Consider the following 25,248-nt stretch of genomic DNA (forward strand, 5'->3'; position numbering starts at 1 on the left):
CTTTCTAGGTAATAAATGTCTGAAATACAGGAATGATTATTTTTCTTTTGGCTTCCAAGATGCTATATCCTGTGATCTCTCTGCTCCACCCCCATGTACTGTTGGATCACTGTTTCTAAACACTTCTTAAATCGTGGTCATCTTTAGCTAAGAACTGTATTCATCTTATTTTCATCCATACTCATGATTTCACTATGGCCTATATCCTGGTGATCCCCAAAGCCTTATCACTCAACCCAGATCTCCATGAATTTAGAATTTTACAAGAGTACAGTGAACACATTCACTAGACATTTCAAACATCTGAAATAGCATATTCAAAGCAGATTTCATTTTTTCATAAATCTGCTCATTCTCCTCCCAGTTAGACTGTAAATTCTGGATAACAGGCACCACCATATTGAGATATGATTATACTCTTAAGAGTCCAGAAAAATGCCTGGCACATAGGATTCAATTATCTGAAGAAGTGAAGGCTTCAAATATTATGTAAGAAAAATAGCACAGGGCATGATAGTGATGCAAGCCTTAATACCAGTAACTCTGGAGGCTGAGGCAGGAGAATCACAAGTTCAAGCAAATTAGTGAGATCTTGTCTCAAAAAATAAAAAGGGCTGGAGGTATAGTTCAGTGGTGGAGTACACCGTGGTACAATCTCCAGTACTGGGGGGGGGGGGAGTGGATAGCAAGGCCCATGAGACCCTTCTCTACCCTGAATTGCTCAAGGAGAAACCACCCTGTATGATTGTGGGCTAACAGCTGGGCCTAAAGCTCTGCCTTTTCTATTGCACATACTACTTTGTTTCATTTCAATGGTCATAGGCAACATAAACACAAGACCCTTCTCAACCAGGGAAGATTTTATTTAATAGTTTAAGTTTTTGAAAATGTAGATAAACATAAGCTGTTCTTAGAGCTGGATAATAGATATGCTTTTAACATAGAATTTTAATCCTAGAATGATTTTTCTAAAACAAACAAAAAAAGAAAAGAGAAACAACCTCATTCCTAGGCCTCTTGCTGCAGGCAGGTTCCATGGGAATGCACAAAAGAGGCAGGGAAACAGTCCTTATGGAAGACTGTGAACATTTCCTATGAGGTTCATAAAGTGCCCTTCTCTTCCCTTTGCTTAGTCATCCAGAGTAAAGTCAAAGGGTTCAAAGTCTTTCCGGAAGCGACGAGCCAGAATCTCCTCTTCTTCCTTGCTGATTTGACACTGTCTCCAGTCAGACTTGTTAGGAATATTAAGAATAGCTTCACTGGCCAATACTTCCCTACAGAAAGAACAAAGAGGTCAAAGTCAGAAATATTTGCCCTAAGCCCCCTCCTTCCTTGGTCTTTCTCCAGTCAGACCCAACATCACCCAAAGAAACTACACATATTTCTCTGTCTGCTCATACTGTTCTCTGCCATCTTGTCTATCAAAATCATACCTATTTTAAGTGATCAGCTCAAGTCCTACCTCTTTCCTGATCCCTCATATCTCATTTACTTTTCCTTCTCTGGAACAACTTGAACTATAATATTGGTACTTATAGAGGCAACATGGAATAGTAGGAAGAGGGCAGGCACTGATGTCAGAAAGATCAGAGACTGGATTCCATTTCTAGCTCTGCCACTATAACCTGAACAGACTACTTCATCTCTTTAAGTCTTGATTTCCTCACCTATGAGAGGCAAAAAAAAGTACCTACCTTACAGGATTTTATGATGTACAAAGGGGACAATCAAAATACTATATTATCTATGATCCTACTTTAAACTGTAGTTTGGTCATCCCAACTAGAACATGAGTTTTCCGAGGCAGGTGCAGTCAGGTGTCATAACTATTCTGACTTAAAATGCTTCTGCATCTTATTATAGGGGGGTAACACCTATATAGGCACACCAACACAAGCTCAATATGAAGAAAACAACGTATTTTAGTTCGCAAGACCAAAGATACATATACACAAGTTCCTTCTAATTTCTGTTGCTTTATATTTTTATTTATTTTTACTTATTTTTATACATTAGAAATAATTTTATGTTTCTACTTGGTTCATTTTCTACTGTGAAACTACAATAGAAGAGTTGGAAATAAATGATATGAGTCTTCTAAAAGTCAAAAGACCTGAGCTCAAGTTCTAGCTTCCTGAGCAAACCTCGTGCCTACTTCTTCATATGCAAAATGAAGACAGAACCACTATTCTTACACTGCTGAGGGGGATAAAATGGCTTTTCAAGGCACACACAAACATTATTGGTGGGACTGCAAATAGGTGCAACCACTCTGGAAAACAGTATGGAGATTCCTTAAAAACCTTGGAATAGAACCACCATTTGACCCAGCTATCCCACTCCTTGGTCTATACCCAAAGGACTTTAAAACAGCATACTACAGTGATGCAGTCACATCAATGTTCATAGCATCACAATTCACAATAGCCAAACTGTGGAACAAACCTTCTATAGATGAATGGATAATGAAACTGTAGTATATATACACAATGGAATATTACTCAGCAATAAAAGAGAAAAAAATTATAATATTTGCAGGTAAATGGATGGAGTTGGAGAATATCATGCTAAGCAAAGTAAGCCAATCCCCCAAAACCAAAGGCTGAATATTTTCTCTGATAAGTGGATGCTAATCCACAATGGGGAAGGGGCATGGGACAAGTGGATGAACTTTGGATTGGCGAAGGGGAGGGAGGGAAGAGGAGGAGGCATGGGGGTAGGAAAGATGGTGGAATGAGACGGACAAGTTAACCTAGGTAATGTAGATTGCCCGAATCGTGTGAAACTACTTTGTGTACAACCAGAGAAGTGAAAAATTGTGCTCCATTTGTGTACAATGAACCGAAGAGCATCCTGCTGTCATGTATAATGATTAGAACAACAACAACAATAACAAAAAATGGCTTTTCAAGTATTTTGTTAAGTATAAAATGCTATTAACTACAAATCAGTATTTGGAAAAACAATGTTGAAATATCAGTGACTATCATAAGCACAAAACCATTCAAAGGATCTTCCTTTTGTTGGCTTTACATATCTGTGGGCTTTATATGTCTGCTTATATCATCAATGTATATCTGCATCTGTTGTCAAGGCAACAACAAAAAGATCAAGTCAGATGTTTGGAGTGTATAACACTTTTATTCTCATTTTCAATTATCTCTTTGAAAATGTAGACGACTACATTTAATGGATTTATCCAATGGGATAAATGAATGAATTTATCATTCCAAATGAATACAGGAAGGGTTCAAGGTTCACTCTCAATCCAGTCTTAAAATATAGCTGCAATTCACTGAAACAGTATCATATAATCCATTCTATACATTTTTTACTCCCTTTCATACTCTTTGTCTTTTCTTGTTAACCACTTTTTTTTTTAAAGAACAATACATTGTCTTTATTTTATTTTATTTTTTAAAGAGAGAGAGAGAGAGACAGAATTTTTTAATATTTATTTTTTAGTTTTCGGCAGACACAACATCTTTGTTTGTATGTGGTGCTAAGGATCGAACCCAGGCCGCACGCATGCCAGGCGAGCGCACTACTGCTTGAGCCACATCCCCAGCCCCATTGTCAACCACTTTCTGTCTTTGATCTTTGCGTAACTGATTCTATTCCCTGTATGATCTTGCACTCATGTTTTGCCTAATATGAGAAGCACAAATGAAGTCTCATTGAGACTCTTAGAACTACAGAATAATGAGGTTAAGACCTCACATTTGGGTCTACCAGACCTGGGTTTGAATCACTGTGTGATCATGGGCATGCAAATCAACCCCTGTTAAACTAGGCTATCCAAAAAAATTGCTACTAGCCAGATGTAGCTGTTTGAATTTAAACTCTTAATTAATTAAAATAAAATAAAATAAAAAATTTAGTCCCTCAGTCATTTAGCTACATTTTCAAGTGTCTACTAGCTAATGATTACTATACTGGATAGTGTAGTTTTGTAGAACATTTCCATCTTTGTGGAAAGTTCATTTGGTACTGCTTTAGAGTCTCATTCTCTATATTGGTAAATTGGGATGACAGTTCCTACTTTATGGAGTTGTGAAGATTAAATAAGACATGAAAAAATGTATGTAATGTTTTTGGCATAGTGTCTGACCCACTGTATATGCTCAATGGGTAGCACTTCACGCTTCTAGCTGAAATGTCCTCACACCAATCTCTGCCCTCTAAGTCTCTCTCTAAAGTTCAACTTTGACCATTTCATAAAGCTTTATGCTTCATAGAAACGAACTCTTCTCTCCTATGAATTTCTAAAGGACAGTGCTCTCCAAAACTCTGTCATGGTACTCTTCACATTTTGTATCACATGACTGTCATATATGTAAATACCTGTGTTGCCCTAAAATTATAAGTTCCTTCTGTAAAGGACTATTTCCTCTTTGGCTTTTTATTAATTATTCATGCAGACTACCACTATGTTTATAGTAGATCTAGTGAAAATACACTGAAATGAAGGAAAACATACAAACCTTCCAAACTGCAAAGGAAAATTCTTCTTAATTCTGTGGAAAAGCTTCTCTCCTGTGTCAAGTTCAACATAAAAATATGCCGCGCCAGGCTGTGCAATCTAAAGTAAACAGAATTGTATGAGGACACACAATAGTGTTTTGAAAACCTAAAATCCTAACTCATTTCTTATAAGTTCTGATTTGGCAAAGAATTCAGTCTAGAAGGAAAGAAAACAGATATGCGAGTAGCTGCAGATCCCAAACTACTTAGTGGAACTATAGTTTAAAAAGCCATCACCATCACCATCCTCTTTTGTTTCACCTGCTTGATGTCAGAGTGCTCTGGGATTTCCAACAGCTCTATCTGTTGCTCTTGAGCCTGGGTAATGAAGGCATCTTTAATGTCATCAGTAGCACAGCAGCTGAGTGGCACAGGAATGACCTGGGCAGAGGTGTGGGGAATAATGGGAATTCTTTGTACACATTCCAGAGAGGTTGTATCTGCATAGTCTCAGAGAAATAGCAAATCCATCACAGGGGTAGAGATACACCCCTCAGCACAGACTCTCCTCAGGCCAGACAGGCCTTTGTCAGCCCGTCTGTAGGACTTAAACTTATGAGCTAGACTGCCACTTGTGGGAGCCAATCTCTGATGCAGGAAAAACTTAAGAAAGATCTCTCTGTTTTTAAGTCAATGGCAGCTCCTATATAATGTATGTGGCAGAATCAGGCCTATTTGAAAACTTAACAAATGAGCCAGAAAGAAACCACCACAATTACAAATTATCCATAAACAATTGCCAAATTTCTGAGCTGCTAGCCCCGTGCCAGCTGTGAGATTACATCCTACCTCTAAGGCTTCACTCATGCAGGACTTCCACACAAAATATCCAAACCTTTCTAAACTCTTACCCGTAAGGCCCGCGTCTTCCTTGGAACCTTCCCATACCTTTTCTAAACAAGATATCATCTTGCTATTCATTTACATCCATCATGTACTTTCCTATGAAATCTCTGGGGTAATCATTAGATACTTCGGCCTTTTAAATGAACATTATTTAAAAATTGTTATGAAAATTCATATTAAACACTTTAAATATCAAACTAAAATTAAATAATAAAGTTAGCCATTATTTAAATATTTATTTATCAATATCAAGATTACCAGAGTGTCCTTCCAAATTTCTAGATAGATACCACCTACCTGTAGCTGGAGATGATGGCTTTTATAATTTCTCTCAAAAAGAACACATCGCTTCCCTCGATTCTTAAAGAAGCGTCTCAGTGTAGCCTTATACTTCTCCACTTCCTCCACCACCTCTGCTGAAAGCTCCACTACTGACTGGTAGTGTCCAATAGGCAGAATGAGGACATGGTCATCAGATAAGCCTCCTTTAGCCAGGGCAAGGTAGCACTAAAGAACAGTTGAGAACAATATTGCATATGTATGATCCAGGGAGCAAAGCTTATGCAAAGAGTAAGCTTATGCCAGGCATGGTGGTGCACATCTGTAATCCCAGCTACTGGTAAGGTTGAGGTAGGAGTATCACAGGTAAGGCCAGTTTGGGCAACTTAGTAAGACCCTATCTCAAAATAAAATAAAAAGGGATGGGGATGTAGCTCAGTGGTAGAGTGCTTGCTAGAATGCACAAGGCCCTATGTTCAGTCCCCAGAACAATAAGTAAATAAATAGTGAGACTGAGGATGTAGAGAAAAGTGCTTAAAAACACTATTAACAGATATTCTTGAACTTTTAAAAAATCTGGTTTTGGATGTAAGAAACTTTTATGTAAGAATCAAATAAACTGGGAATATACAAGAAGACTTTTGGCTTCACAGACCAGAGTTGAAAATTGTAATAAACACCAATTGGGTTGTTCCTCCCAGGCTCTAAACTTAAAACCAAATTTTCAGTTATCACCACTTGCCCTTTAACTACAGAAAAGTACCACTTCTGATTTCAAAATGACCACTATCTGCCTCCCTGATAATATCCAGTTCTTATATCTCACCCCCAAATACACACAAAAAAGACAAAGATTACATGATTAGCATCCAATGTCCTTCCAGCTTTAAGCTGCTGATTAAATTGTACAAAGTTAAGGGAAACACAACCTAATAGGGTGGAAGGAAGGAGTTGAACTCAGATACATTAAGAGGTAGAAAACTATGGTTTCTAACAATGAATTTCAGTCTTCAAAAGTAACTAAAACATTTCTGTCAAAATAAAAACATGCAAGACTGTTCTATTGTCAGACACTCTGAAAGACAGACACTGTGAGTGAATAGACAAGGATCCAATTAATACCAATGCAGACAAATATAGAATTCAAAATTAAAGCTCAAGAAAGGTGTCATTTATTTCTATCTACAATGAGAAAAATCCAATACAATGACAGGATATGTATTGAAAACAAACTAAAGCATAAGCCTCCTTGATTTATTTGGTAGAAAGGACCAAGCAAATCTACAGTTAGTTTTCCATATGACTAAGTTCATCAAAACCTCACAGGCACTAAATTTTTTATTTTACAATAGCCGTTTTTACTGTGTTTTAAAAGGTTACTCCAGAAGTCTGTCTTCTGGTCTTCTCTTTGTCACAGGATCACTGTCATAAACATCAACTTGTATTCTGTGATATGAATTCTTTGTTTATTAAAGTCTAAACTAAATAGCTTCCCACCTCTAATGCATACTTCCAGTTCCTGTGAACAGTTTCACACCTGCAAAATATCCTCCTACTCTTTCAAGTGCTCTTTCTAATCTCCTCCATGCTTAGGTTATCTCAAATAATATATAAATAGAACTTGAATGAATGTTTCTCCCAGCAATAAAACGCAATTTAAAAGCTAATTTTGCAATAGTATGTTTGGACTCTAAGCAGACTTTCTCCCCTTTTTATCAGTTTGTGACTAAGGGCCATCAGCATACATCCCTCGAGGAAGACTCAACACAGGCAGAGAAATATAGAGGGGAAAGTCTAATAAAAGGTGAACAAGAAGAATGGCTTGAGATGGGGGATTCTAAACCCTTTGCCAGAGACACAAAGGTCATTAGAAGTTTTCAAGGGAGTTCTACCAGACAAAGGACAGTACAGGCAAATAAAACTTGACTACTATGTCTAGGCTCTAGGCTAAAATGTTCATGTGGCCTCCTACTTGAGGTGTTAAACTGAGTCAAAAACAAGACCTGAGATGCTCCTTATGAAACAGAATAACTTCCCTGTGAGACATGAAGAGTTTATCAGGGCTCTTTTCAGCCTGAATAAAACCATACACTTGCATGCAAATTTTATACAGGTGTATTATTTTAATAGCCATAAAGTGAAAAACACTCAAATATCCCATAAGTGGTGAATGGATAAATAAAATGTGGTACATTCATACAAGGAATACTATTTGGCAATAAAAATGAATAAAATACTGATACATTCTATAACACGGATGAACCTCAAGAAAATATAATACTAGTAAAAGAAGGCCGACCACATATTATATAATTCTAGTTATATTAGTTATATTAAATGTCCAAAATCCCCCACAAACCTATAAAGACAGAAAGTACACCAGTAGTTATCTGGGGCTGAGGGTAGGAACAAAAATTAACTGCAAATGGGCACATGAAATTTTATTGGAGTGATGGAAATGTTTTAAAACTGTATTACATGATGGATGCATGACTCAGTAAGCTTACTGAATATCGCTGAACTATATACTTAAAATGGATATGTTTTGTATGTGGATCTTGCCTTAATAAAGTTAATAAAAAAACAAATGAGCAGGTTCTTCTCTGTAAAAGGTAAAAGTCCATGGAAGTAACTCACATGTGTGCCAATGTTGACCACCAAATGCTTTTCCACTTCAGGGCTGGCAAGGCAAAACCAGCATGGTCCTGGAGGCTGAGCTTTAAGTGGAAGAAAGCCAAGTGTTACTATGGTCTAAGCACTATAACATATAATCACCATATAGAATTCAGCCTTGTTTGATATTTATATACTGCAAAGATTGCATACAGCACTGCAGCAATGGGCTGGACATGTGCTCCTCAATATAGCCATAGCCACGCAGCACCATTTTCAATGAAACTAAACCTCTTTTAGAAAAGTTCTGAATTTATAACTAATCCACAGGTAGGTGATCCACAAACAGATAATCACATATTGACTGAAGTAGCACATACTGGCAAAAGGCTGCAATGAAAGAACTCTGGACTGGGTGTAGGTATACTACTTCTAGTCTCAGCTGTGCCAGTGTCAAATCTCAAGATCCTGGGTAACATTTTATACTCCCAATAAAATGGCCTTAAAGTCCATCCTCTCAGTTTGATTATTCTATAATTTTATTAACCTATAGGTTTTGTATGTACTTTTTACTTTATCATGTCTTATTGACACATTTTATTTTTACTTTTCCTCTTAATGACTCTCTACAATTTCCTTCTGCCAGAAGATGATCTCTTTATAAGGCTGCTTTCCAAAAACTCCAAAATAATAGGAAACCTCTGAAACCAAGGTACTTACGAGGTTTGCGAGGCTGCTTTGGGTGAGGAGATTTGCTATCTCTGCCTGTGGATGAACGCTTCCTTCCCTGCTTTTCATTTAAATCAAAGAAGAACTGACAGGCTGAATCTTCCTGGAATGACCAAAGAGAGAAAAGTATATTATTCAACTAACTTTTAAACAAAAAGTCAGTTATTCACACACAAGGGAACATTCCAACCACATCTAGTCTGTTTCCTATAGCCCTTCCTGCCAATTCTAGGGAACAAAAATATTTTCCAACCCTGGTGCCAGGATTCTCAGTCATATATCTCAACATACCATGCTACCAACTTCATTTCTTAGGAAAAACAAGTTAAAATTAAGGCTATAGAGCAATTGTTACCTAAAACAGAATAATATGAACCTACCCAAAATTCCTTTTCCTTTCTCAATAGGGAGAAAGGAATAGTCCCACAGTTTCACAGGTTGAACAAATCTAATTAAACTTTAATTAAAGAGATGAGAAATCAGAGCCATTAGAAACAACAGTAAAAAGAGAAGACAAAAAAGCCTTTTTGAAAAGATAGAAATGTCCGAGAAAGCAGACCATGAATCCTAATAAGGAAACTTGATATTTGTCGCTTTAGTGGGAGAAAAAATTATTTCAGAAAAATCTATAATTAGGAAAACTTATTCACAATGAATCTTATTCCCTTATAGCAATCATGCTAAAATTATTATAGATTATATTGCTACCAAGCTAGATCTCTGCTTTAAAAGCTAAGAATAGATAATCAACTTTTAAACAAGGAAAAACTTAACATATGAAAAACCCCAATATATGAAACAAATTTAGACAAAGACTTAACATGAAACTGTGAGCCTCAAATTACAATAAAAAAATACTAGCTTAGTCGAAATCTACTTATACTTCCTAAACACTACTATAATTTCCCAAGAAAAAACAAGATTTTTATTCTGAGGATTAAACTTGTCTTATGTACTAAACTATACCCAGGAAAAGTACAACTGGCACCAGGCATGGTGGCTTGCACCTGTATTCCCAATGACTTGGGAGGCTGAGGCAAGAGGATTGCAAGTTCAAGACCAGCCTCAGTAAATTAGTAAAGCCCAAAGCAACTTAGTGAGATCTTTTATCAAAATAAAAAAAGGCTAGGATGTAGCTCAGAGGAAAAGCACTCTTGGGTTCAATTCCCAGTACCCAAAAAAATAAAATAAAATAAAATACACCTAGCAATCCTGGCAACCCAGAAAATACCACCCCTCAACCAGAATGTACCTCAGGGATAGGAATTTGCTTTCCTATGGATGCTTCCTTTCCAGATTTTCTGTAAGGATTTTCAGTGACATCTGGAGGCTGTTTTACCAGTTCTGCTGTATCCATTAGTTTCATGGGAACAATACTGAATGCATAAAGATACTTCAGAGAAAAAACAAACAAACAAATATAACATTAAGGGAAATACTGTATATCCAAATGTAGTAAGCCTGTATTACTGTGAAGATTTCACAGAAAGAACCTGAAATTGATTAAAAGCCTGCCTGAGGCTCAGAGAATATACAGTGATAAATCAAAAGCCAATTCAGTGGCCTCTGTAGAGGTAGCCAAGCACTCATGAAATAATAAGCAACAAATCAAAATCCAGCCCTTACACCAATCAGGGGCCCTTACTTAGATTAAGGAGCAGAAACAACTGTCCAGAGGGACTAGCTCCATAACCTTTGAAGACAAGCTGCTTCTATCTATGAGTCCTTCATCTTTATGAATAGATTCTGTCAACACTATCATTCTTTTTTCCTAATGAAACTTACAATTGGAAAACTCAAGGTTTCCCTCTAATACTATACAAATTCTGCTATATATGCTGATAAAATTTTCTTAAGAACTAGTAGCAAAGAAGTAAATAGTCATATATAAATATCTAGAATCTTTGACCTATAGAGATTGAAAACTTTAGATGTGAGTAGATGCTTAACCTTACCACGATCAGGGAAATGCAACCAAGTAAATCTATCAGATTGGCAAAAGCTTCAATAAAAATCTGACACTATCCAGTGAGAGTGTGGAGAGGAAAAGAAAAAAAAGAAAAGAAAAGAAAAGAAAACTATACTGCTAGTAGCAGTACAGATTGGAACAAAGTTTTGAGATGAATGCCTGCCTAACTTTAAAATGTGCATAGTCTTTGGCTGAAATGTGAGTTGCTTACATGTCTCTGAGAGTAAAGCTATACACTGAAAATACTTAAGAGTACTATTTAGTTTAAAAAGTCAATTAAAAATAATTACAACTGGGTGAGGTGGCACTCTCCTATAATCCCAGCTACTTGGGAGGCTGAGGCAGGGGGATTGCAAGTTCAAGGCCAACCTGAGCAACTTAGAGGGACTCAATTTCAAAATAAAAACTACAAAGGGTTGGGAATATAGTTCAGTGATAGACTCCTTGAGTCCTTGCCTGGTATGTGCAAGGCCCTGGATTTGACCCCCAGCACCTCAAACAAACAAACAAACAAACAAAAAACTACAAATCTAAACTTGCTAAGAAAGAACTGAGCTTAGAAGCTTAAAATATGAAAAAGAACTAAATATGTTTTGCTTATCTTTTGTACGTACATTTTCTGTGGCATATTATATAGGAATAAGCTTTAGATAATTCAGGCAGATGATTTTGCCTATTTTCCCACTGGACCAATTCTGATTTTAGCTCTCTTAATCCGCAACAAACTGTTTTTGGCCTAGGAAATCAGAAATGCTCTCAGGGAAGTGAGAAAAGCAACCTACCCTTCTGGTATCTTCTTCTGTATCACCTGAACTATTTTCTAATACAAATGAACTATTTTCTAATTCAAGGATGAATTTCAGACATCACTAATAATTTAATTTCCAAAGCCAAAGAAGACGTAGGTAAATCCTTTGGAAAATTTTATTATTTCAGCTAAAGGAAGTTGTTAAGAGAAGCAAAGAAGAATGCCATCTAAGGGCAAAGTCACAAATACCCATAGAGAAAACCACATGGATGTTTAAGGAAAGGAATACCGTTCATTTGATAGTTTGCTTTTATTCCACGGAACCTATTTTTTCCCAAACCTTTCTCTAAAATATCCTTAAAAAAAAAAAAAAAAATCCAAGGAAACCTAACCCTTCATCACTTTAACTCTACAAAGGAATCTGAAGCTGCTGGGATTTTTTAATTGGGGAGAAGGGAAGTTCTGAATGCTACATGGACAAGAGAAACAAACAATGAACAAGCAGACAATGAACATTAACCTACTGCCAAATACTCAAATCTTTACCTTTTTCTTTTCTGGATTCCCAACATTTGCCAGGGCTATGAACCGGGTGGCATGCTGTGCATTTTCTTGTAGAACGACATGGTTTCTAGAACATATTTGAGAGATAACAGGTTACCAGCACTTTACTTTTGATTTTTAACTATGAAATATGACCATGAAAAGAGCAGAGGTCCTAAATCCACCACCACAAATCATATAATCTCAGAGAAGTTACCTATCTATCTTGTAGGATTTATCTATCTATCTGGTAGTTTAAAAATTCCTAACTCACAGGGTTGTTGTTATAAAGACATGAGATCATGTCTCTGAAAATAACCAAAATTCCAATGTTTGGTTTCGAAAAAAGAGTTGTGAGATTGTCAAAATGTTAATAATTGCTGAAGCTAGCTGGTGGGAACATGATGGTTCATTTTATTATTCTTTCTTCTTTTGTGTAATAAGCTGAAATAGCAAAACTTAAAAAAAAAAAGTGCTCTAAGTGGAAAAAACATGCCTCTAATAGTAACATTTACTATGATTTTCCCCCCCAGGTTAAAATATAAATATACCAAAGTATCTATATAATATAGAAAAAAATAACTAAAACTAAAACAAAATACTTTTTGAGCTCTTCTATGTTTTAAATGTTTATTTCACTAAGCAACAATTACTTTAATTAAAAGAAAAAAAGTAAGTTAAGTTCAAACAAACAAAAAGCAGGGGGTAGAAGGAGAGACCTGATGCAAGTACTTGATTTCTAAACCGAAATAATTCCACAGTTACTGTACTGAGAGTTGAACTTTCAATACTATACCAAAAAAATTGGTTTGATCCAATGATAACAGGACCTAATGTGCGATAAAGGACTACAATGATTATACAGTAGTATAACCTCAGACCCTCAAACTTAAAGGGACCTTACAGTACAATTCCTTTTATTTCAAGTTAGGGAACAAACTCAGAGAAGACGAATGACTTGAGGGTAATTTGATCCAGTGCCAAAAGGAACCAAGATGATATAAAACTAAAAATGAGCAAGATACATGTCTATACACAGAAGATTGAAGACAAATTCTTCAAAAAGTCAAAAAGAAGGAAATGTTATTCACCGATATGGAAGCCTCTCATAATATGACTTTTCCAAGGCAGCGAAATGATATCTTGGTTTTAAGCTTGTGGCAAGACTGGAGACCAAGGCAGAGCCACATTTTTTGGTATCCACTTCTCCCTGATAAATGAAAACTTGGTCATCCATACAGACTCAGAAATTATCAGGAAATAAGATTCTTTGAAACATCTTTGAAATTTGTACATGGATACAAATGTAAGCAGCAGAATTTGTTCAGTGAATTTCATACCTACGGAAATCAGAGAAAAATCAAACACAAAGCTACTGGACTATTATGAATGGAGAAATAGGAATAATTATTAGAAACCAGAGGTTAAAAAGCAAGGTAACTGCTCCATACTAACATCCAAAACACATATTATTAAAACCTTTTTTAGAAAGTAAGGTCTTTCTCTGGAGCCCACAAAAAATTTACCTCTATAATGTGCTTTGTAGTGCAACTATGTATCTGTCAATGCAGAAAGTAAAATTTAAAAGCTAGCCTTCATATCTCTAAGGATCCAACAGAATATTAAAGGATCTCATCACATAGGCTACAGTTAAGGAAATGGCGGTTTGCACCAACACCATTGCTAAAAGGCTTCTAAGTAACACAGTTTTTCAAAAGTTAGCCTGTTCCCAGAATATCCCTAGCTTCTGTTAATAATCAATTACATGATCTCTCTTCTCAAAGAAATTATTAGCTGGAAATAAATTAGCAAAGTTTATTTTCTACTAAGTAAGGCAGGGACTTCCTTTTGTCTTATTTTTGCCTCCTTTAAGTTTCTGCTGAGGGGCAGGGAATTGTTCTTGAAGTTAGTCATAGTTTCTTAGAGACTGGTGGACTCTATGGTTTCTTCCCCGTAAATATCCTGTAGTTATTATTAACTTTAATCAAAGTCCTTTTTTAGTACTCCCCCCACACACATCAAATGAAGGGGCTTAATTTTCGCATCTTTCCTTACAGAGCACCACATGTCTTTCTCCTTTCTATCGTCACTTTGGCACCCCTTCTCTGAATCTTCCCTAGCTTTACTATACCATTATGCTGCAACTAGCATTAATCTTCATATTCTAGGTGAAACATAACCATGGGTTGGTAAAGGAAGAGAGCTTTGTCCCTTCTCCTGTTAACATTTTCCCTGATAATCTCTGCTATTTTGGGTGCTAAAGTTGGCCCTGGTCTACAGGTCACTCTTCTAGCTCATCACTGATAATTATAAATCCATTCATAGTGTTTTGTCCCCAAATGCATTCATTCTTCAATGAGGCTCAGTTGATGCTTTCTGCCCTCACATATAATCTTTCCTTCCTCCTTCCATCATGTTGCGATTGAACCCAGAGTTAGGCAAGTGCTCTACCACCGAGCTACATCCCCAGCCCACACACATTTACAAGATATTTCTTAGGCTGATGTCCACCAGTATAGTATTTCATTCTCCACAATAGCTGTTACTCCTGTTATATAGCCTTGAGATTACTCACAAAAATATTAAAATCAAATGCAATAATGAGCTCTAATGCATTCTAATACTGAAGTATTTCTAACAGAGAAGCACAAAATTTAAAAAATCTTTTCCCCATTTTTAGATTACTAAACTCAACCCCACAATTATTCAGTTTTTAAAAATACTTTGATAGCCAAAAAGCAGTAATCTAGACTAGAAAGAGGAAAATACAACTGTAGAGCTGTCAATCGTAAATCTTTTCATTAAAAGTAAATTCTCAAACCATATTAAGAGAAGGTTTGAGAGAAATAAAGCAGAGATTAAAATTTAAAGAACCACCCATTTATAATTAAGATTTCAGTAATCTCATTTGTGAACCATATTTTTATGAGATCAACTTTTGTTTTGGTCAGTTTATATAGCTTTAAGAATTCTGAAAAACTTCACAAACGATTTATTGTGAAAGGTATCAAGAGTTAATACTATTCAATATAAAGAGAAATTTTTTCAAAAATGAAAAAGTCAACTTAAGCCAGTGCAATTTACTTTTAGAAATTCCAACAAGCACTACTCACAGAAGAATTCCCAAAGTTCCCCACATACTTGGGCCATGGAGATGTGAGCAAGATATCAACACCCTTAAACTGGGATGTTGAACACAGCATTGTTCTCAGGGAAGACACATCCTTAGGACTAAAACTGTAACCTGGAACTGGCTCAGTTAATGACTCTGTCCCACTGAGATATACAATCTGCAGGCCCGAGCTTCCAGTGAAGACACCTTTCCGACCTGGTTCAAAGAAAAATGGACAAGTTTTAATCAAAACTGCAGAAGGAAACATCATCAATAAGACAATGAATCTTTCTTCTCATGCCACAACTCTTCTATATCCCTGCCATTCTATATGCCTGAAGGAGTGTAAACTCCTATAGCCCTTCCCTGGCTGCTGCATATCAATGTTGCCTGACTCCAACAGTTCAGTCTGAGCAGCCCGTACATGGAGACTGCTGGTATGCATGGGTAAGTCTGTTCATACCAGCTGTGATACAAATATTATTGATAAAAGTTTGGAAGCAGTGATGAAGAAGAAAAAGGCTTTCTGCTTTTTAGAGAAGACTATACATAGACTAAAAGAAACCTAGACTTGAAAATAGGAGGAGGCAATAAGAAGAAAAACTAATTGCTCTGAGAAAGCTATAATCTACAAAAGGTTGCAACTTCTAATAAAAGGAAAATATATGGAAAGAGCAACTGTTTGAGAAAATTAGACTCTACTCTCCTCTAAAATTATATTCCCAGCTTGTCACCTTGATGCCATTCCTTCTGTTGTCTCCCAGATCTTGTCCTATCAATTTTTTACCTCCCTTTTTGAGTTTCTTCTCAACTGGTTCTATTTAGAAAAGAACAGAATACACTCAATCATCCCCATCCAAAAACACATTCTAAGGAACTTTCTCTTCTTCATTTTCAAATTTTTTGAATAGCACCTGCTCTCTAAGTGCCTTACCTCTTAGTTTCTTAACCCATTGCTATATAGTTTCCCTCTCTCACGCCTCTCTTAAAGGCCAGTAATCACCCTAGAGATTCTATGAACTTGACAATATCTTTATTACTCCAAACAGTACTATGAGCACCTCCCTTAGCCTACCCACTAGCTGAAGATATCTCCCTACAAAGTACATCTACCTACTTCCCTTCTCACTATATTTCTTCCTTAATAACTTGATCCTCTTCTCAGCTTTATTTTTCCTCTTCCTCCACAAAGCCTAGACTATTTAACACTGACCCTGTTTATATACTCTAGAAAAAAGCTATCACTTCCAACTATATGTTGGGTATTCTGCCAACACTTAAATCATATCATATGTTCACCATCAAAACCACTGCTTGGAAGCTGGGGATGTGGCTCCGTAAGAGAACTTCCCTAGCATACATAAGGCCCTGTGTGTGATCAGCATGACAATAAATATGTAAGTAAACAAATAACTACTTATTCTTCTTGTTATGGGTCAGGCTATACAGGCAATGACCAAACAAAATCCATTGTGCCCTAAGACTCCACATGATATAAAAATCAACAGTTGCTTAGCATAGCATGTTTGGCACACAAAATGGCAATTCTTATACAATTTAAAATTGTTCTCTTTGGTTCCCATTTTTCTTGAACAATGTACCCTGTCAGAGATTGATTATCTGGAGGTTAGTAATCATTCCTAACTTGAACTCAAGTAGAGACGTTTTGACCCACTCCCTCTTATGCTTATGATTTTATATCTCATGATATTTGTTTATGGCTTTGAATTATAGCAACAGCCACTTATGATTAATATGGCTTTAGACTATAAAAGGTGTACTCAAACCCCAGGGGGGCGGGGGGGGGGTGGGGTGGTGAAGAGTGTAGACCTGAAGCCTTCCCCTTGGCCTGCCAGCTGGTGGATCCTGACCGCCAGCTCGTGAATAAAGGTTCCATCTCCTGCTCCAAAATGGACTTGGTGATTTACTGCAATCTTGCCATAACTCTCTCACTGGATCTCAAAACTCATTTCACAGAAATAAGCCAAGTATTTTGGAACTATTCATCTCGCAAAAATGACTGCCAAATATCTATAGTAGGTTTCTTACTCTAAATCTAAAAATTACACTGATAATTGCCACAAATCAGGCCTATCCTAAGAGCTACAAAAATGGGATTTCAAAATGTATGTCTCAAAACTGTGGTTAAAAACAAGCATAGGTGCTGGGGACATAGCTCAGTGGTAGAGCACAACCTTGACAAATGTGAGGCCCTGGGTTCCACCCCTAGCACCATAAAAACAAAATACAACAAATAAAACAAAAATAAAAGCAAAACAAAATGAAAACAAACAAAATAAATAAAAATAGAAAGTCTTTCCTCAGTTTTTTGTTTAAAGGAATCTCATATAATGAGAGCAAGACGAGATTGTTTACTGAAGGGCCACAATGAAATATAAACACTAAAGGCCAAGATGGACTATGGTGAGGAGGGAGAAAGAGGGCATTTATAGTAAAGGAAATACCTGCTTCTAGAGAAATAAGACAACAAAGAGGAAATGAAAACAACAGTGAAACCATTTTAGGCAAAATGAGTTGAATGATAAAAGAGGCAGAATAGTAAGCAGGTGGGGGAAGACAAAAGCAAAATTTGAGTGCTTTTTAAAGTGGCCAGATATTATCAGTGTAGTTTTTAGATTTAGAGTAAGAAACCTACTAAAGAACCAATACATACAATACAGAGGGTTGTTGGGGTGGGGGCAGGGAGGGACTTTAACCTGGAATTGAAAAGTGGATCCGAAACTAGAAAAAGTATAAAGGGAATAAAAAGATCAGCACTAAAAACTTGCAAGTTGCCAAAACCTTAGAATGAAATCAAGAGCTAATTAGGAGCCTAATTCACAAGAAAGCAGTATATATCCAGCAAGGTTTAAGGTAGAACCACAAAGTAGAATTTCCTTTATTTTGACATAATTTGTACCTTAAGTACTCCATACCCAATAGGCAAGTTGGCTGAAAGAGTCTATACTGGGTTATGGAAACATAAGGAGACTGAGGGAAAGTGGGGAAGATAACAAAGGGGAAAAAAAAAAAAAAACATTGCCTTAAGGGCACAGACACAAACTTTGGGAACCTGCTTCCCTGCAACCAAGTCGCCATTTTCTCAGGTAGTAATGTCAGAAGAAATCAGCCAAAAATTTCCTGAAAATACATTATTATGTTCATTACAAACACAAAAAATATCAACTTACCCAGATAAGTAATGTTTTCAGCTAATTCACACCCATCAGCATCTTGGAAATATTTTACTGTTTCCTGGTTATTGGCACCAAGCACGTATGTCTGAATAGGAGCTGGTAAGAGGAACAGACATGACACCATATGGTTACTAGATCTGCTTTGGAACTAGAGAAATGCTTCTCTGCAGGAAAAATACCCTTAGCAAATATAGTCTATACACTACCCCAAAGAAATCCTAAATGTAGAACCTGCTCTCCACTAAGGATATCCTATACTCAACCTTGTGGCTTGACTATTAAATGATATCACTAGGCCAATTAAGTGACATTTAAAGTGGATGCTCAACGTATAAGCAGGAAACACAGACCCTAAAAAAGCTTACCAAACACTAAAACTGGAAAAAGCAGAGGACACATTTGGTTGCATATTATTCAGTTCTGTCAACTTAGACAAGTATAATTTTTATGGAACTAAATTGAAACAAATTCAAAATGTGAACATGTGAATTATGCATGTACGCTCTTTCCAGCACAATACAAAGCTCAAGAGGGAAATTCTTAAATAACTAAGTTGTGAAATACAACACAGCAATAACTGTAGCTCCCAAAATTTTGTAGAAATCATGTTAAATATAAATAGTTTCTATACCTTTCTTGATGCCAGTCTTGTACTCCTCCCATTCAGCATCTGGGGTAGAGCCAAAGAAATTTCCTACACATAACAGCAGCTAAAATGAGTTTTTTAAACAGACATATGAGATTTTTAAATATTAAATAATATATTATTGATAGCAACATTCAGCTAATTGTCCTACTTAATGGTCTCTCAGACCAGGTTTTTACTCCTCCTCAATTTGAAGAACTTCAATACACAGTTCACAGTCATTGTCATATTATTAATTCCATGAATTATTAAACTTTGGCTCACGGACTGTCAAATTCAAGCTGGGAAAAGGGAAGAGGGAGTCAGGGAACTGAACTTCCAAAAGAAATGAGAATTCAGGTGTTCCTCAAATATTCCCAGTCCTACACCGTCATTCCACCGTCTTTCTTCTTCCGTAGAATATACAGCGATAGAAAAGTGGATCTCTAAAGAATCCCTTGTGAAATATAAAACTTAAAATATCAGATACCTTGAGAGATACAGGGCATAAAAACCACATTTCCTGCCTCTTGTCTTTATTTGACCTTTAACCTAATGAAAAATTATCTCCATGTCTAGAATACTCTTCTGTATTCTAGTTTACAGTCTAGTTGCAACCATACATAACATTGATTTGGAGCTCTTTGGTTTGTGAAGCATCTTGTAGATAGATTATCTGATTTAACCCATATCACACACTTGTGAAATAGATCTGTGCTTCCCAAACCCAGTTTTTGCTTTTTTTATTTTTTTATTTTTTTGGAACTGGGGGTTGAACCCAGGGCTTTGCGAATGCAAGGAAGACACTTTGCCACTGAGCTACATCCCAGCCCCCAAATCCAGTTTTTTTGTGCAGTAATAAAGTAATAAGATTCAAATGCAAGAAGTATAAAAGGTTCTATAGTATGTAGGTCTCTCTTCCCCATCACATTATAGCTACTGAATTCTCATGCTCATACTCACAAAAGTAATTCAATCTAATAAAAGTGGAGAATCTGCATTCAATCAAGAAATTAATAAAGGAGTCCAAATTTTATTTTAGTATGTTTGACCACAATGGTAAAATAAAATTCAGTAAAAAGGAATCTTACATCAAAGTTTCCACTTTTCTTCTGAATTGCTCGAACTCTATTGAATAAAACATCAAACTTTCCTTCAACATCTCCACAAGCCAAGCTGCAAACAAGAAATAAATATTATGGCAATTCAGGAAACACAAGTGGGTCTACCAGGGGTGTGTGTGTGTGTGTGTGTGTGTGTGTGTGTGTGTAATATGTGTGTCTATCTATATATATGTAAATGTTCACATACACACACACACACACACAGATCTTCTAGATTAGGAAGATATGTGATCCAGTCCCTCTGCAATTTACCTTGAGAGGTTTAATGCATATAAACTATTACTAACCATGAGGCAGCACCTCTTGAAGATGTCACCAATGCCTTTAACTCTAAAATTTAGCTTTTCCTTTTCTCCAAGTTGAGTCAGCTTCTTCTTATTCCCAAGTTTTGTCCATATGTCTTGATGACCAAACATCAAAAATCCCCCACCAAGTAACACAGCCCTTTTTCCAAACATTTTTCACATTTTGAGTTTTTTATTTCTCTCGTCTCCACCTTAACACAGGGGTTCTGTCACTCATTCAATAAACATGTTTTGGACACCTACACTATGCTAAGTGTAATATGTCAAGTACTATACTAAGAACATGTTAGAATGAGTATAAAGAGGAGAAAGACTCAGTTAAAGCCTCAAAAAGTTTATAATCAGTGAAGGGAAGACATTCTAGTTATTATAAACATATGAAAAGGGGTGTAAAACAAATCTGAGCAAAATGTTATGGGGTGGGAGGTAGAAAATGGCAGAGGCTGAGGTTAGATGGACTAGTCCCAGGTTATGAAGTGACTTGTTCTATCATCTCATTTCTGAGTTCTTCTGATTCTGACTTATATAATTTTTCCACTATTTATATCATTTCCTTAGTGTCTTATAACTCCAAGTATTATAGTTCCTTTTTGTTTTGTCAGTATGTCTTTCTGGTGTCCTTTTATTATCCTTATCACTGAACATTTTCAAGCAAGGTAGTGACATGATCTTATATACTTTATAAAAAGATTGTTTTAATAACAGTGAAAGATGGACTGAAGGAAAAAGTAACCATAAGCAAATATATCAACAAAAAGGGCAATGTCTAATGAACATGAGGAAGAGAGAAAGGAAATAAATAATTTAGAATTTAACCACAAATTATAAAGTGGGAAGTAGGATGGGAAATGAGGAAGAAGGAATGGAGAATAACTGCAAGGCTGAACAACTCAGAGTCCTGTGATATGACAGAAACAATCTAGCATTGGACACAAAGTACAGAATACACTTATATTTCTCTAACACCTTCTCACAAAGTATAGAATACTTATATTTCTCTAATACCTTCTCTTCTTCCTAATCATCTTACATAAAGCCATTAGTTTATGTTTCTTCCTAAAGAACATTAAATAAGAGATTTCTCTACTGCCTGTAGAAATATAGTTTTCCACAGGTCTTGCCTGTCTCTCCAGTGCTTGCTCCAAGTTTTCCTAATTGAAACCTCCCAATATTATCAATTTGGTCACTCTGCCTCTGCCACTCCCTAGGATAGTTACCTCTACTAATAGTCCCTCCCTACCCATCCTGAGTCTAAGTTTTCCCCATCTTTCTAGGCCTAGCACATCTCTAAAGCCTTCCTGACAGTTTGGAAAGTCACTCCTTTCTCAAAATCTCAGAAACCCACATAGCATCTAGGACCAAGTTCCGTCATAAACTATTAAGTATTTTTATAATTGTTTCTGGGAGATACACTGTGCAGTTTGTACATCATAATTCACTAGCTCCTCATCTGGGCATTTTGTAGTGTTCCTTACCCTAGGGAAGAAAGAGACGTCAATGACAGAACAGTGACAACTCCTAACTCACAACCAAATCATCACCAAGATTGATTTCACCTTCTTAATGAATATTCAAGCCTTAAACTTTTCCTCTGCCATATCATAACTCAACCTAATCTTAGCTGTCCTCTACTTTGGTTTTGATTTGTTTCCTACGCTGCAGTCAGAATCACTTTCCAAAATGAAAATTTGACCATACCATGGCGTTATTAAACGTTTCAATGGCTTCTCTAGATTAAACACAAAAAAAATTTTACCAGGGCTCCAGCCTCAATTCCTTGGGGGAAACAGTCCTTGATTCCCTCCATTAAGTTAAATACCACTATTATAATCCTCTGTGAAACTTTTTGCCTGGACATTTACTATTTTCAAAATTTTACACTTATTTGTATTCTTTGATTACAGATTATACGCTCCATTAAAGCAGGAACTCCATCTTTGCAACGCCTAGCACTGTCCCTGACACGACGAAGTTGTTAAATAAATACTTGTTGAATGCGTCAATGAACTTCTCTTTGCAACCCAACGTCCCCTTCTCTCCCATTAAAAAGTGCGCCAGGGCCATGGCACTATCTATGTATCCTATCTGCCACTGCCCAGAACCCAGCAATGGGCTTAAGGTCTATAAGCATTTGGTTAACAAATAAATGGGGTAAAGAAAGAGATTAATGGGGGGATGATATATCTTAGGCCTGAACACTCTAAGACGGAGAAGACCAGAGTCCGGGTGCTTCCGTGAGTGTTGCCTAGAGAGTCCCCTCTCAGGGTGAACAGGACCCGGGAAAGGGGCCGACCCCAAGAGCCCGAAGATTTGACCGGTGTTTCCCAGCAGCCCTGCGACCCCTAGCCCTATTCCTTTTCCTTCCTGTCAAGGACCCCGGCCCGTCTCCAAGCGTACGTACACGTGCGCGCGTACACGTACACACACACACACACACACACACACACACAGAGCCTTCTGATTCAGGGTAACTCACAGGCGCAGAGGTTTCTGAGCCATCTGTTCCAATAGCTTAGGTTGATAAGATCACCTAAAATTGGAATCCGAACCCGCGCTCCACGGAAAAATGTCAGCCCGCGACACAATGAGACGTCGGCGATCCCCAGCCAATGAGAGTTCAGTGACCTACGGAGAGCGCCCAGGGACAGAAGCCTCGCTCGGGTGGTTCCGCTCCAAGGAAGAATTCAAGAAGGGAGGAGCGCGGTGGGAGGAAGGGGAAACCACCAACAGAATTTCTATCATAATTGCCCTCCCCTTCCCGAGGAGTTGAATTTAGTGAGCTGCTAGTAAGTTTCCTGCACAATGTTAGGCCCTAACCTAGAGTACTGAGGATTGAACCCAGTGGCGCTCTGCCACTGAGCTACATGCCCAGCCCTTTTTATTTTTTATTTCGAGACAAGGTCTCGCTACGTTGCCCAGTTTGGCCTGGAATTTGTGATCCTCCTGCCTAGGTCTGGCGAGTTGCTGGAATTACAGGCACATGTCAGTGTGCCTGGCGTACACTTTATAATGTTTTAACGTGAAAGAATAATGGCCATCACTTCAATTCTTTGTGTCAGCATGTTGCCACAATTTGCTTGCCAGCTCTGTCTTTTTGCCAAGATGGCCAAGCACTTTTATTCCCATTGAATCATTTGAAAGTAAAGTGCAGAGTTCAGAAATACCTCAGCATGCGTCTCCTAAGGATAGGAACATGCACATTGTCCTCTAACTGTACACATATTTAAAATTCTCCCATTTGTCGCCCCAAATTGATTTTACCCTGGGGGCTTATTTTCACTAAGGAACCAATCAAGTTCACACTTCCATTTTGTTCTCTTAATCGACAAATGCCCACCTACCTTTTTAGCTTTCTATTTTACCACATGGACTTTCTGAAGAGTTCAAGCCAATCAGGAGACAACAATATACAAGGAAATGAAAACAGGAGAGTTCCTAACAACTGAGAGATACTCAAATAATTCAAAATTAAAATAAGTTTAAGGACACAAGGCTCTGGGTTTTCTCACAATTTTGTGTAAGCTGTGGGGAAATACCAAGTCCCTTGCCTCATAAATATTGATGTTCCTGCTTTATTGGCACACCAAACATGCATTTTCCCCTACTTCTTGTTTTTTAGTTTTTGTTTTGGTACTAAGGATTGAACCCAGGGGCACTTAACTACTGAGTCATATCCCCAGTCCTTTTTATTTTTTACTTTGAGACAGGGTTTAGCGCAGTTGCTGAGGCTGCCTTTGAACTTCTGATTCTCCTGCCTCAGCTCCCTGAGCTGCTAGGATTATAGGAGTGTACCACCATGCCTAGCTTCTCTACTTTTTGAATAATATAACATTGCCCAGAGTGGCAGTCTTCAAGGGGCTGGGCTTGTGGCTCAGTGGCAGGGCACTTGCCTGGCATGTGTGAGGCACTGAGTTCAATCCTCAGTACCACATATAAATAAATAAAAAATAAAGGTACATCAATAACTAAAAAATATTAAAAATAAAAACTACATCTTTAAGAAAGTAGTTTTCCAAACATGGATAGGTAATAATTCCAAGATGAGGAAATAACAGTAAGATATGAAAACTCATCCATGGAATTCTATATTACCTTTGCAACTTTCCCATAGATCTAAATCTATTCTAAAAATTTTTGAAAATTCATCCACGAAAATTTACGATAGCTGGAGATAGTCAAACACAGTGTAAGTGTAGGAGTAACAGGAAATAAAATTTTTTAAAAAATAAGGGCCTTGTATACATGACAAGAAATCCAGCTTTTTCAAAAAGGCCATGAGAAATCACTAAAGAATTCTAAGCAGGAATAATGTGGCTAAGTTTACATTTTAGAAAGACTGCTGTGGCAATAGTGCGGAGGGTGGGTTAGAAGGACAGTTAAGAAGGGTTTACAATAGTCCAGAAGAGCAGAGGATAAATGGTGGAGGTCTGAAACAAACAAACAAAAATGGGGGGACAGGGACAGACATAAGTCCTTTTGCAAATTTAAGTGGGACTCTCAGGCACCTCACTAGCTGCTAATACCTTACTCTGGATAAGGTTGCCTTTCTTCCAAACTGAATTGGTCATTCAGTAACCCCTATCCCCTGGTATCTTTGGTGTGAAAGGATGACAATAAGGTTCCCAGAAGCCTCC

The 25,248-nt window shown here is 37.1% G+C and overlaps 1 protein-coding gene and 1 non-coding gene across 6 annotated transcripts; both read right to left on the minus strand.

Moving 5' to 3' along the window:
* Positions 1-842: 842 nt before the first annotated feature.
* Positions 843-23,249, minus strand: Cwf19l1 (CWF19 like cell cycle control factor 1). Of its 5 annotated transcripts, none has more exons than XM_058581223.1 (14): positions 23,145-23,249; positions 20,277-20,361; positions 19,192-19,254; positions 18,555-18,656; positions 15,365-15,579; positions 13,343-13,461; positions 12,255-12,339; positions 10,244-10,384; positions 8,983-9,094; positions 8,287-8,366; positions 5,668-5,877; positions 4,786-4,905; positions 4,485-4,582; positions 843-1,274 (listed from the first exon to the last, which is right to left on the minus strand). In XM_058581223.1, exons 5-14 carry the CDS (start codon positions 15,452-15,454, stop codon positions 1,130-1,132), a joined length of 1,200 nt encoding a protein of 399 aa, XP_058437206.1. In that variant the 5' UTR covers positions 15,455-15,579; positions 18,555-18,656; positions 19,192-19,254; positions 20,277-20,361; positions 23,145-23,249; the 3' UTR covers positions 843-1,129. The 5 variants fall into 5 exon arrangements, with proteins under 5 accessions (XP_058437206.1, XP_046306338.1, XP_046306339.1 ...); XM_046450382.2 differs by having other exon boundaries at positions 19,192-19,270; positions 23,091-23,232; XM_046450383.2 differs by having other exon boundaries at positions 19,192-19,270; positions 23,145-23,197.
* LOC124096616 (small nucleolar RNA SNORA12) lies at positions 5,095-5,241 on the minus strand. Its single transcript, XR_006852920.1, has one exon. It is a non-coding gene; the product is annotated as a small nucleolar RNA SNORA12 (small nucleolar RNA).
* Positions 23,250-25,248: the final 1,999 nt, after the last annotated feature.

This window comes from Marmota monax, unplaced genomic scaffold, assembly GCF_021218885.2.
Source record: "Marmota monax isolate L192 unplaced genomic scaffold, Marmota_monax_Labrador192_F-V1.1 WCK01_AAM20220418_F8-fsc00004, whole genome shotgun sequence".
Taxonomy (NCBI): domain Eukaryota; kingdom Metazoa; phylum Chordata; class Mammalia; order Rodentia; family Sciuridae; genus Marmota; species Marmota monax.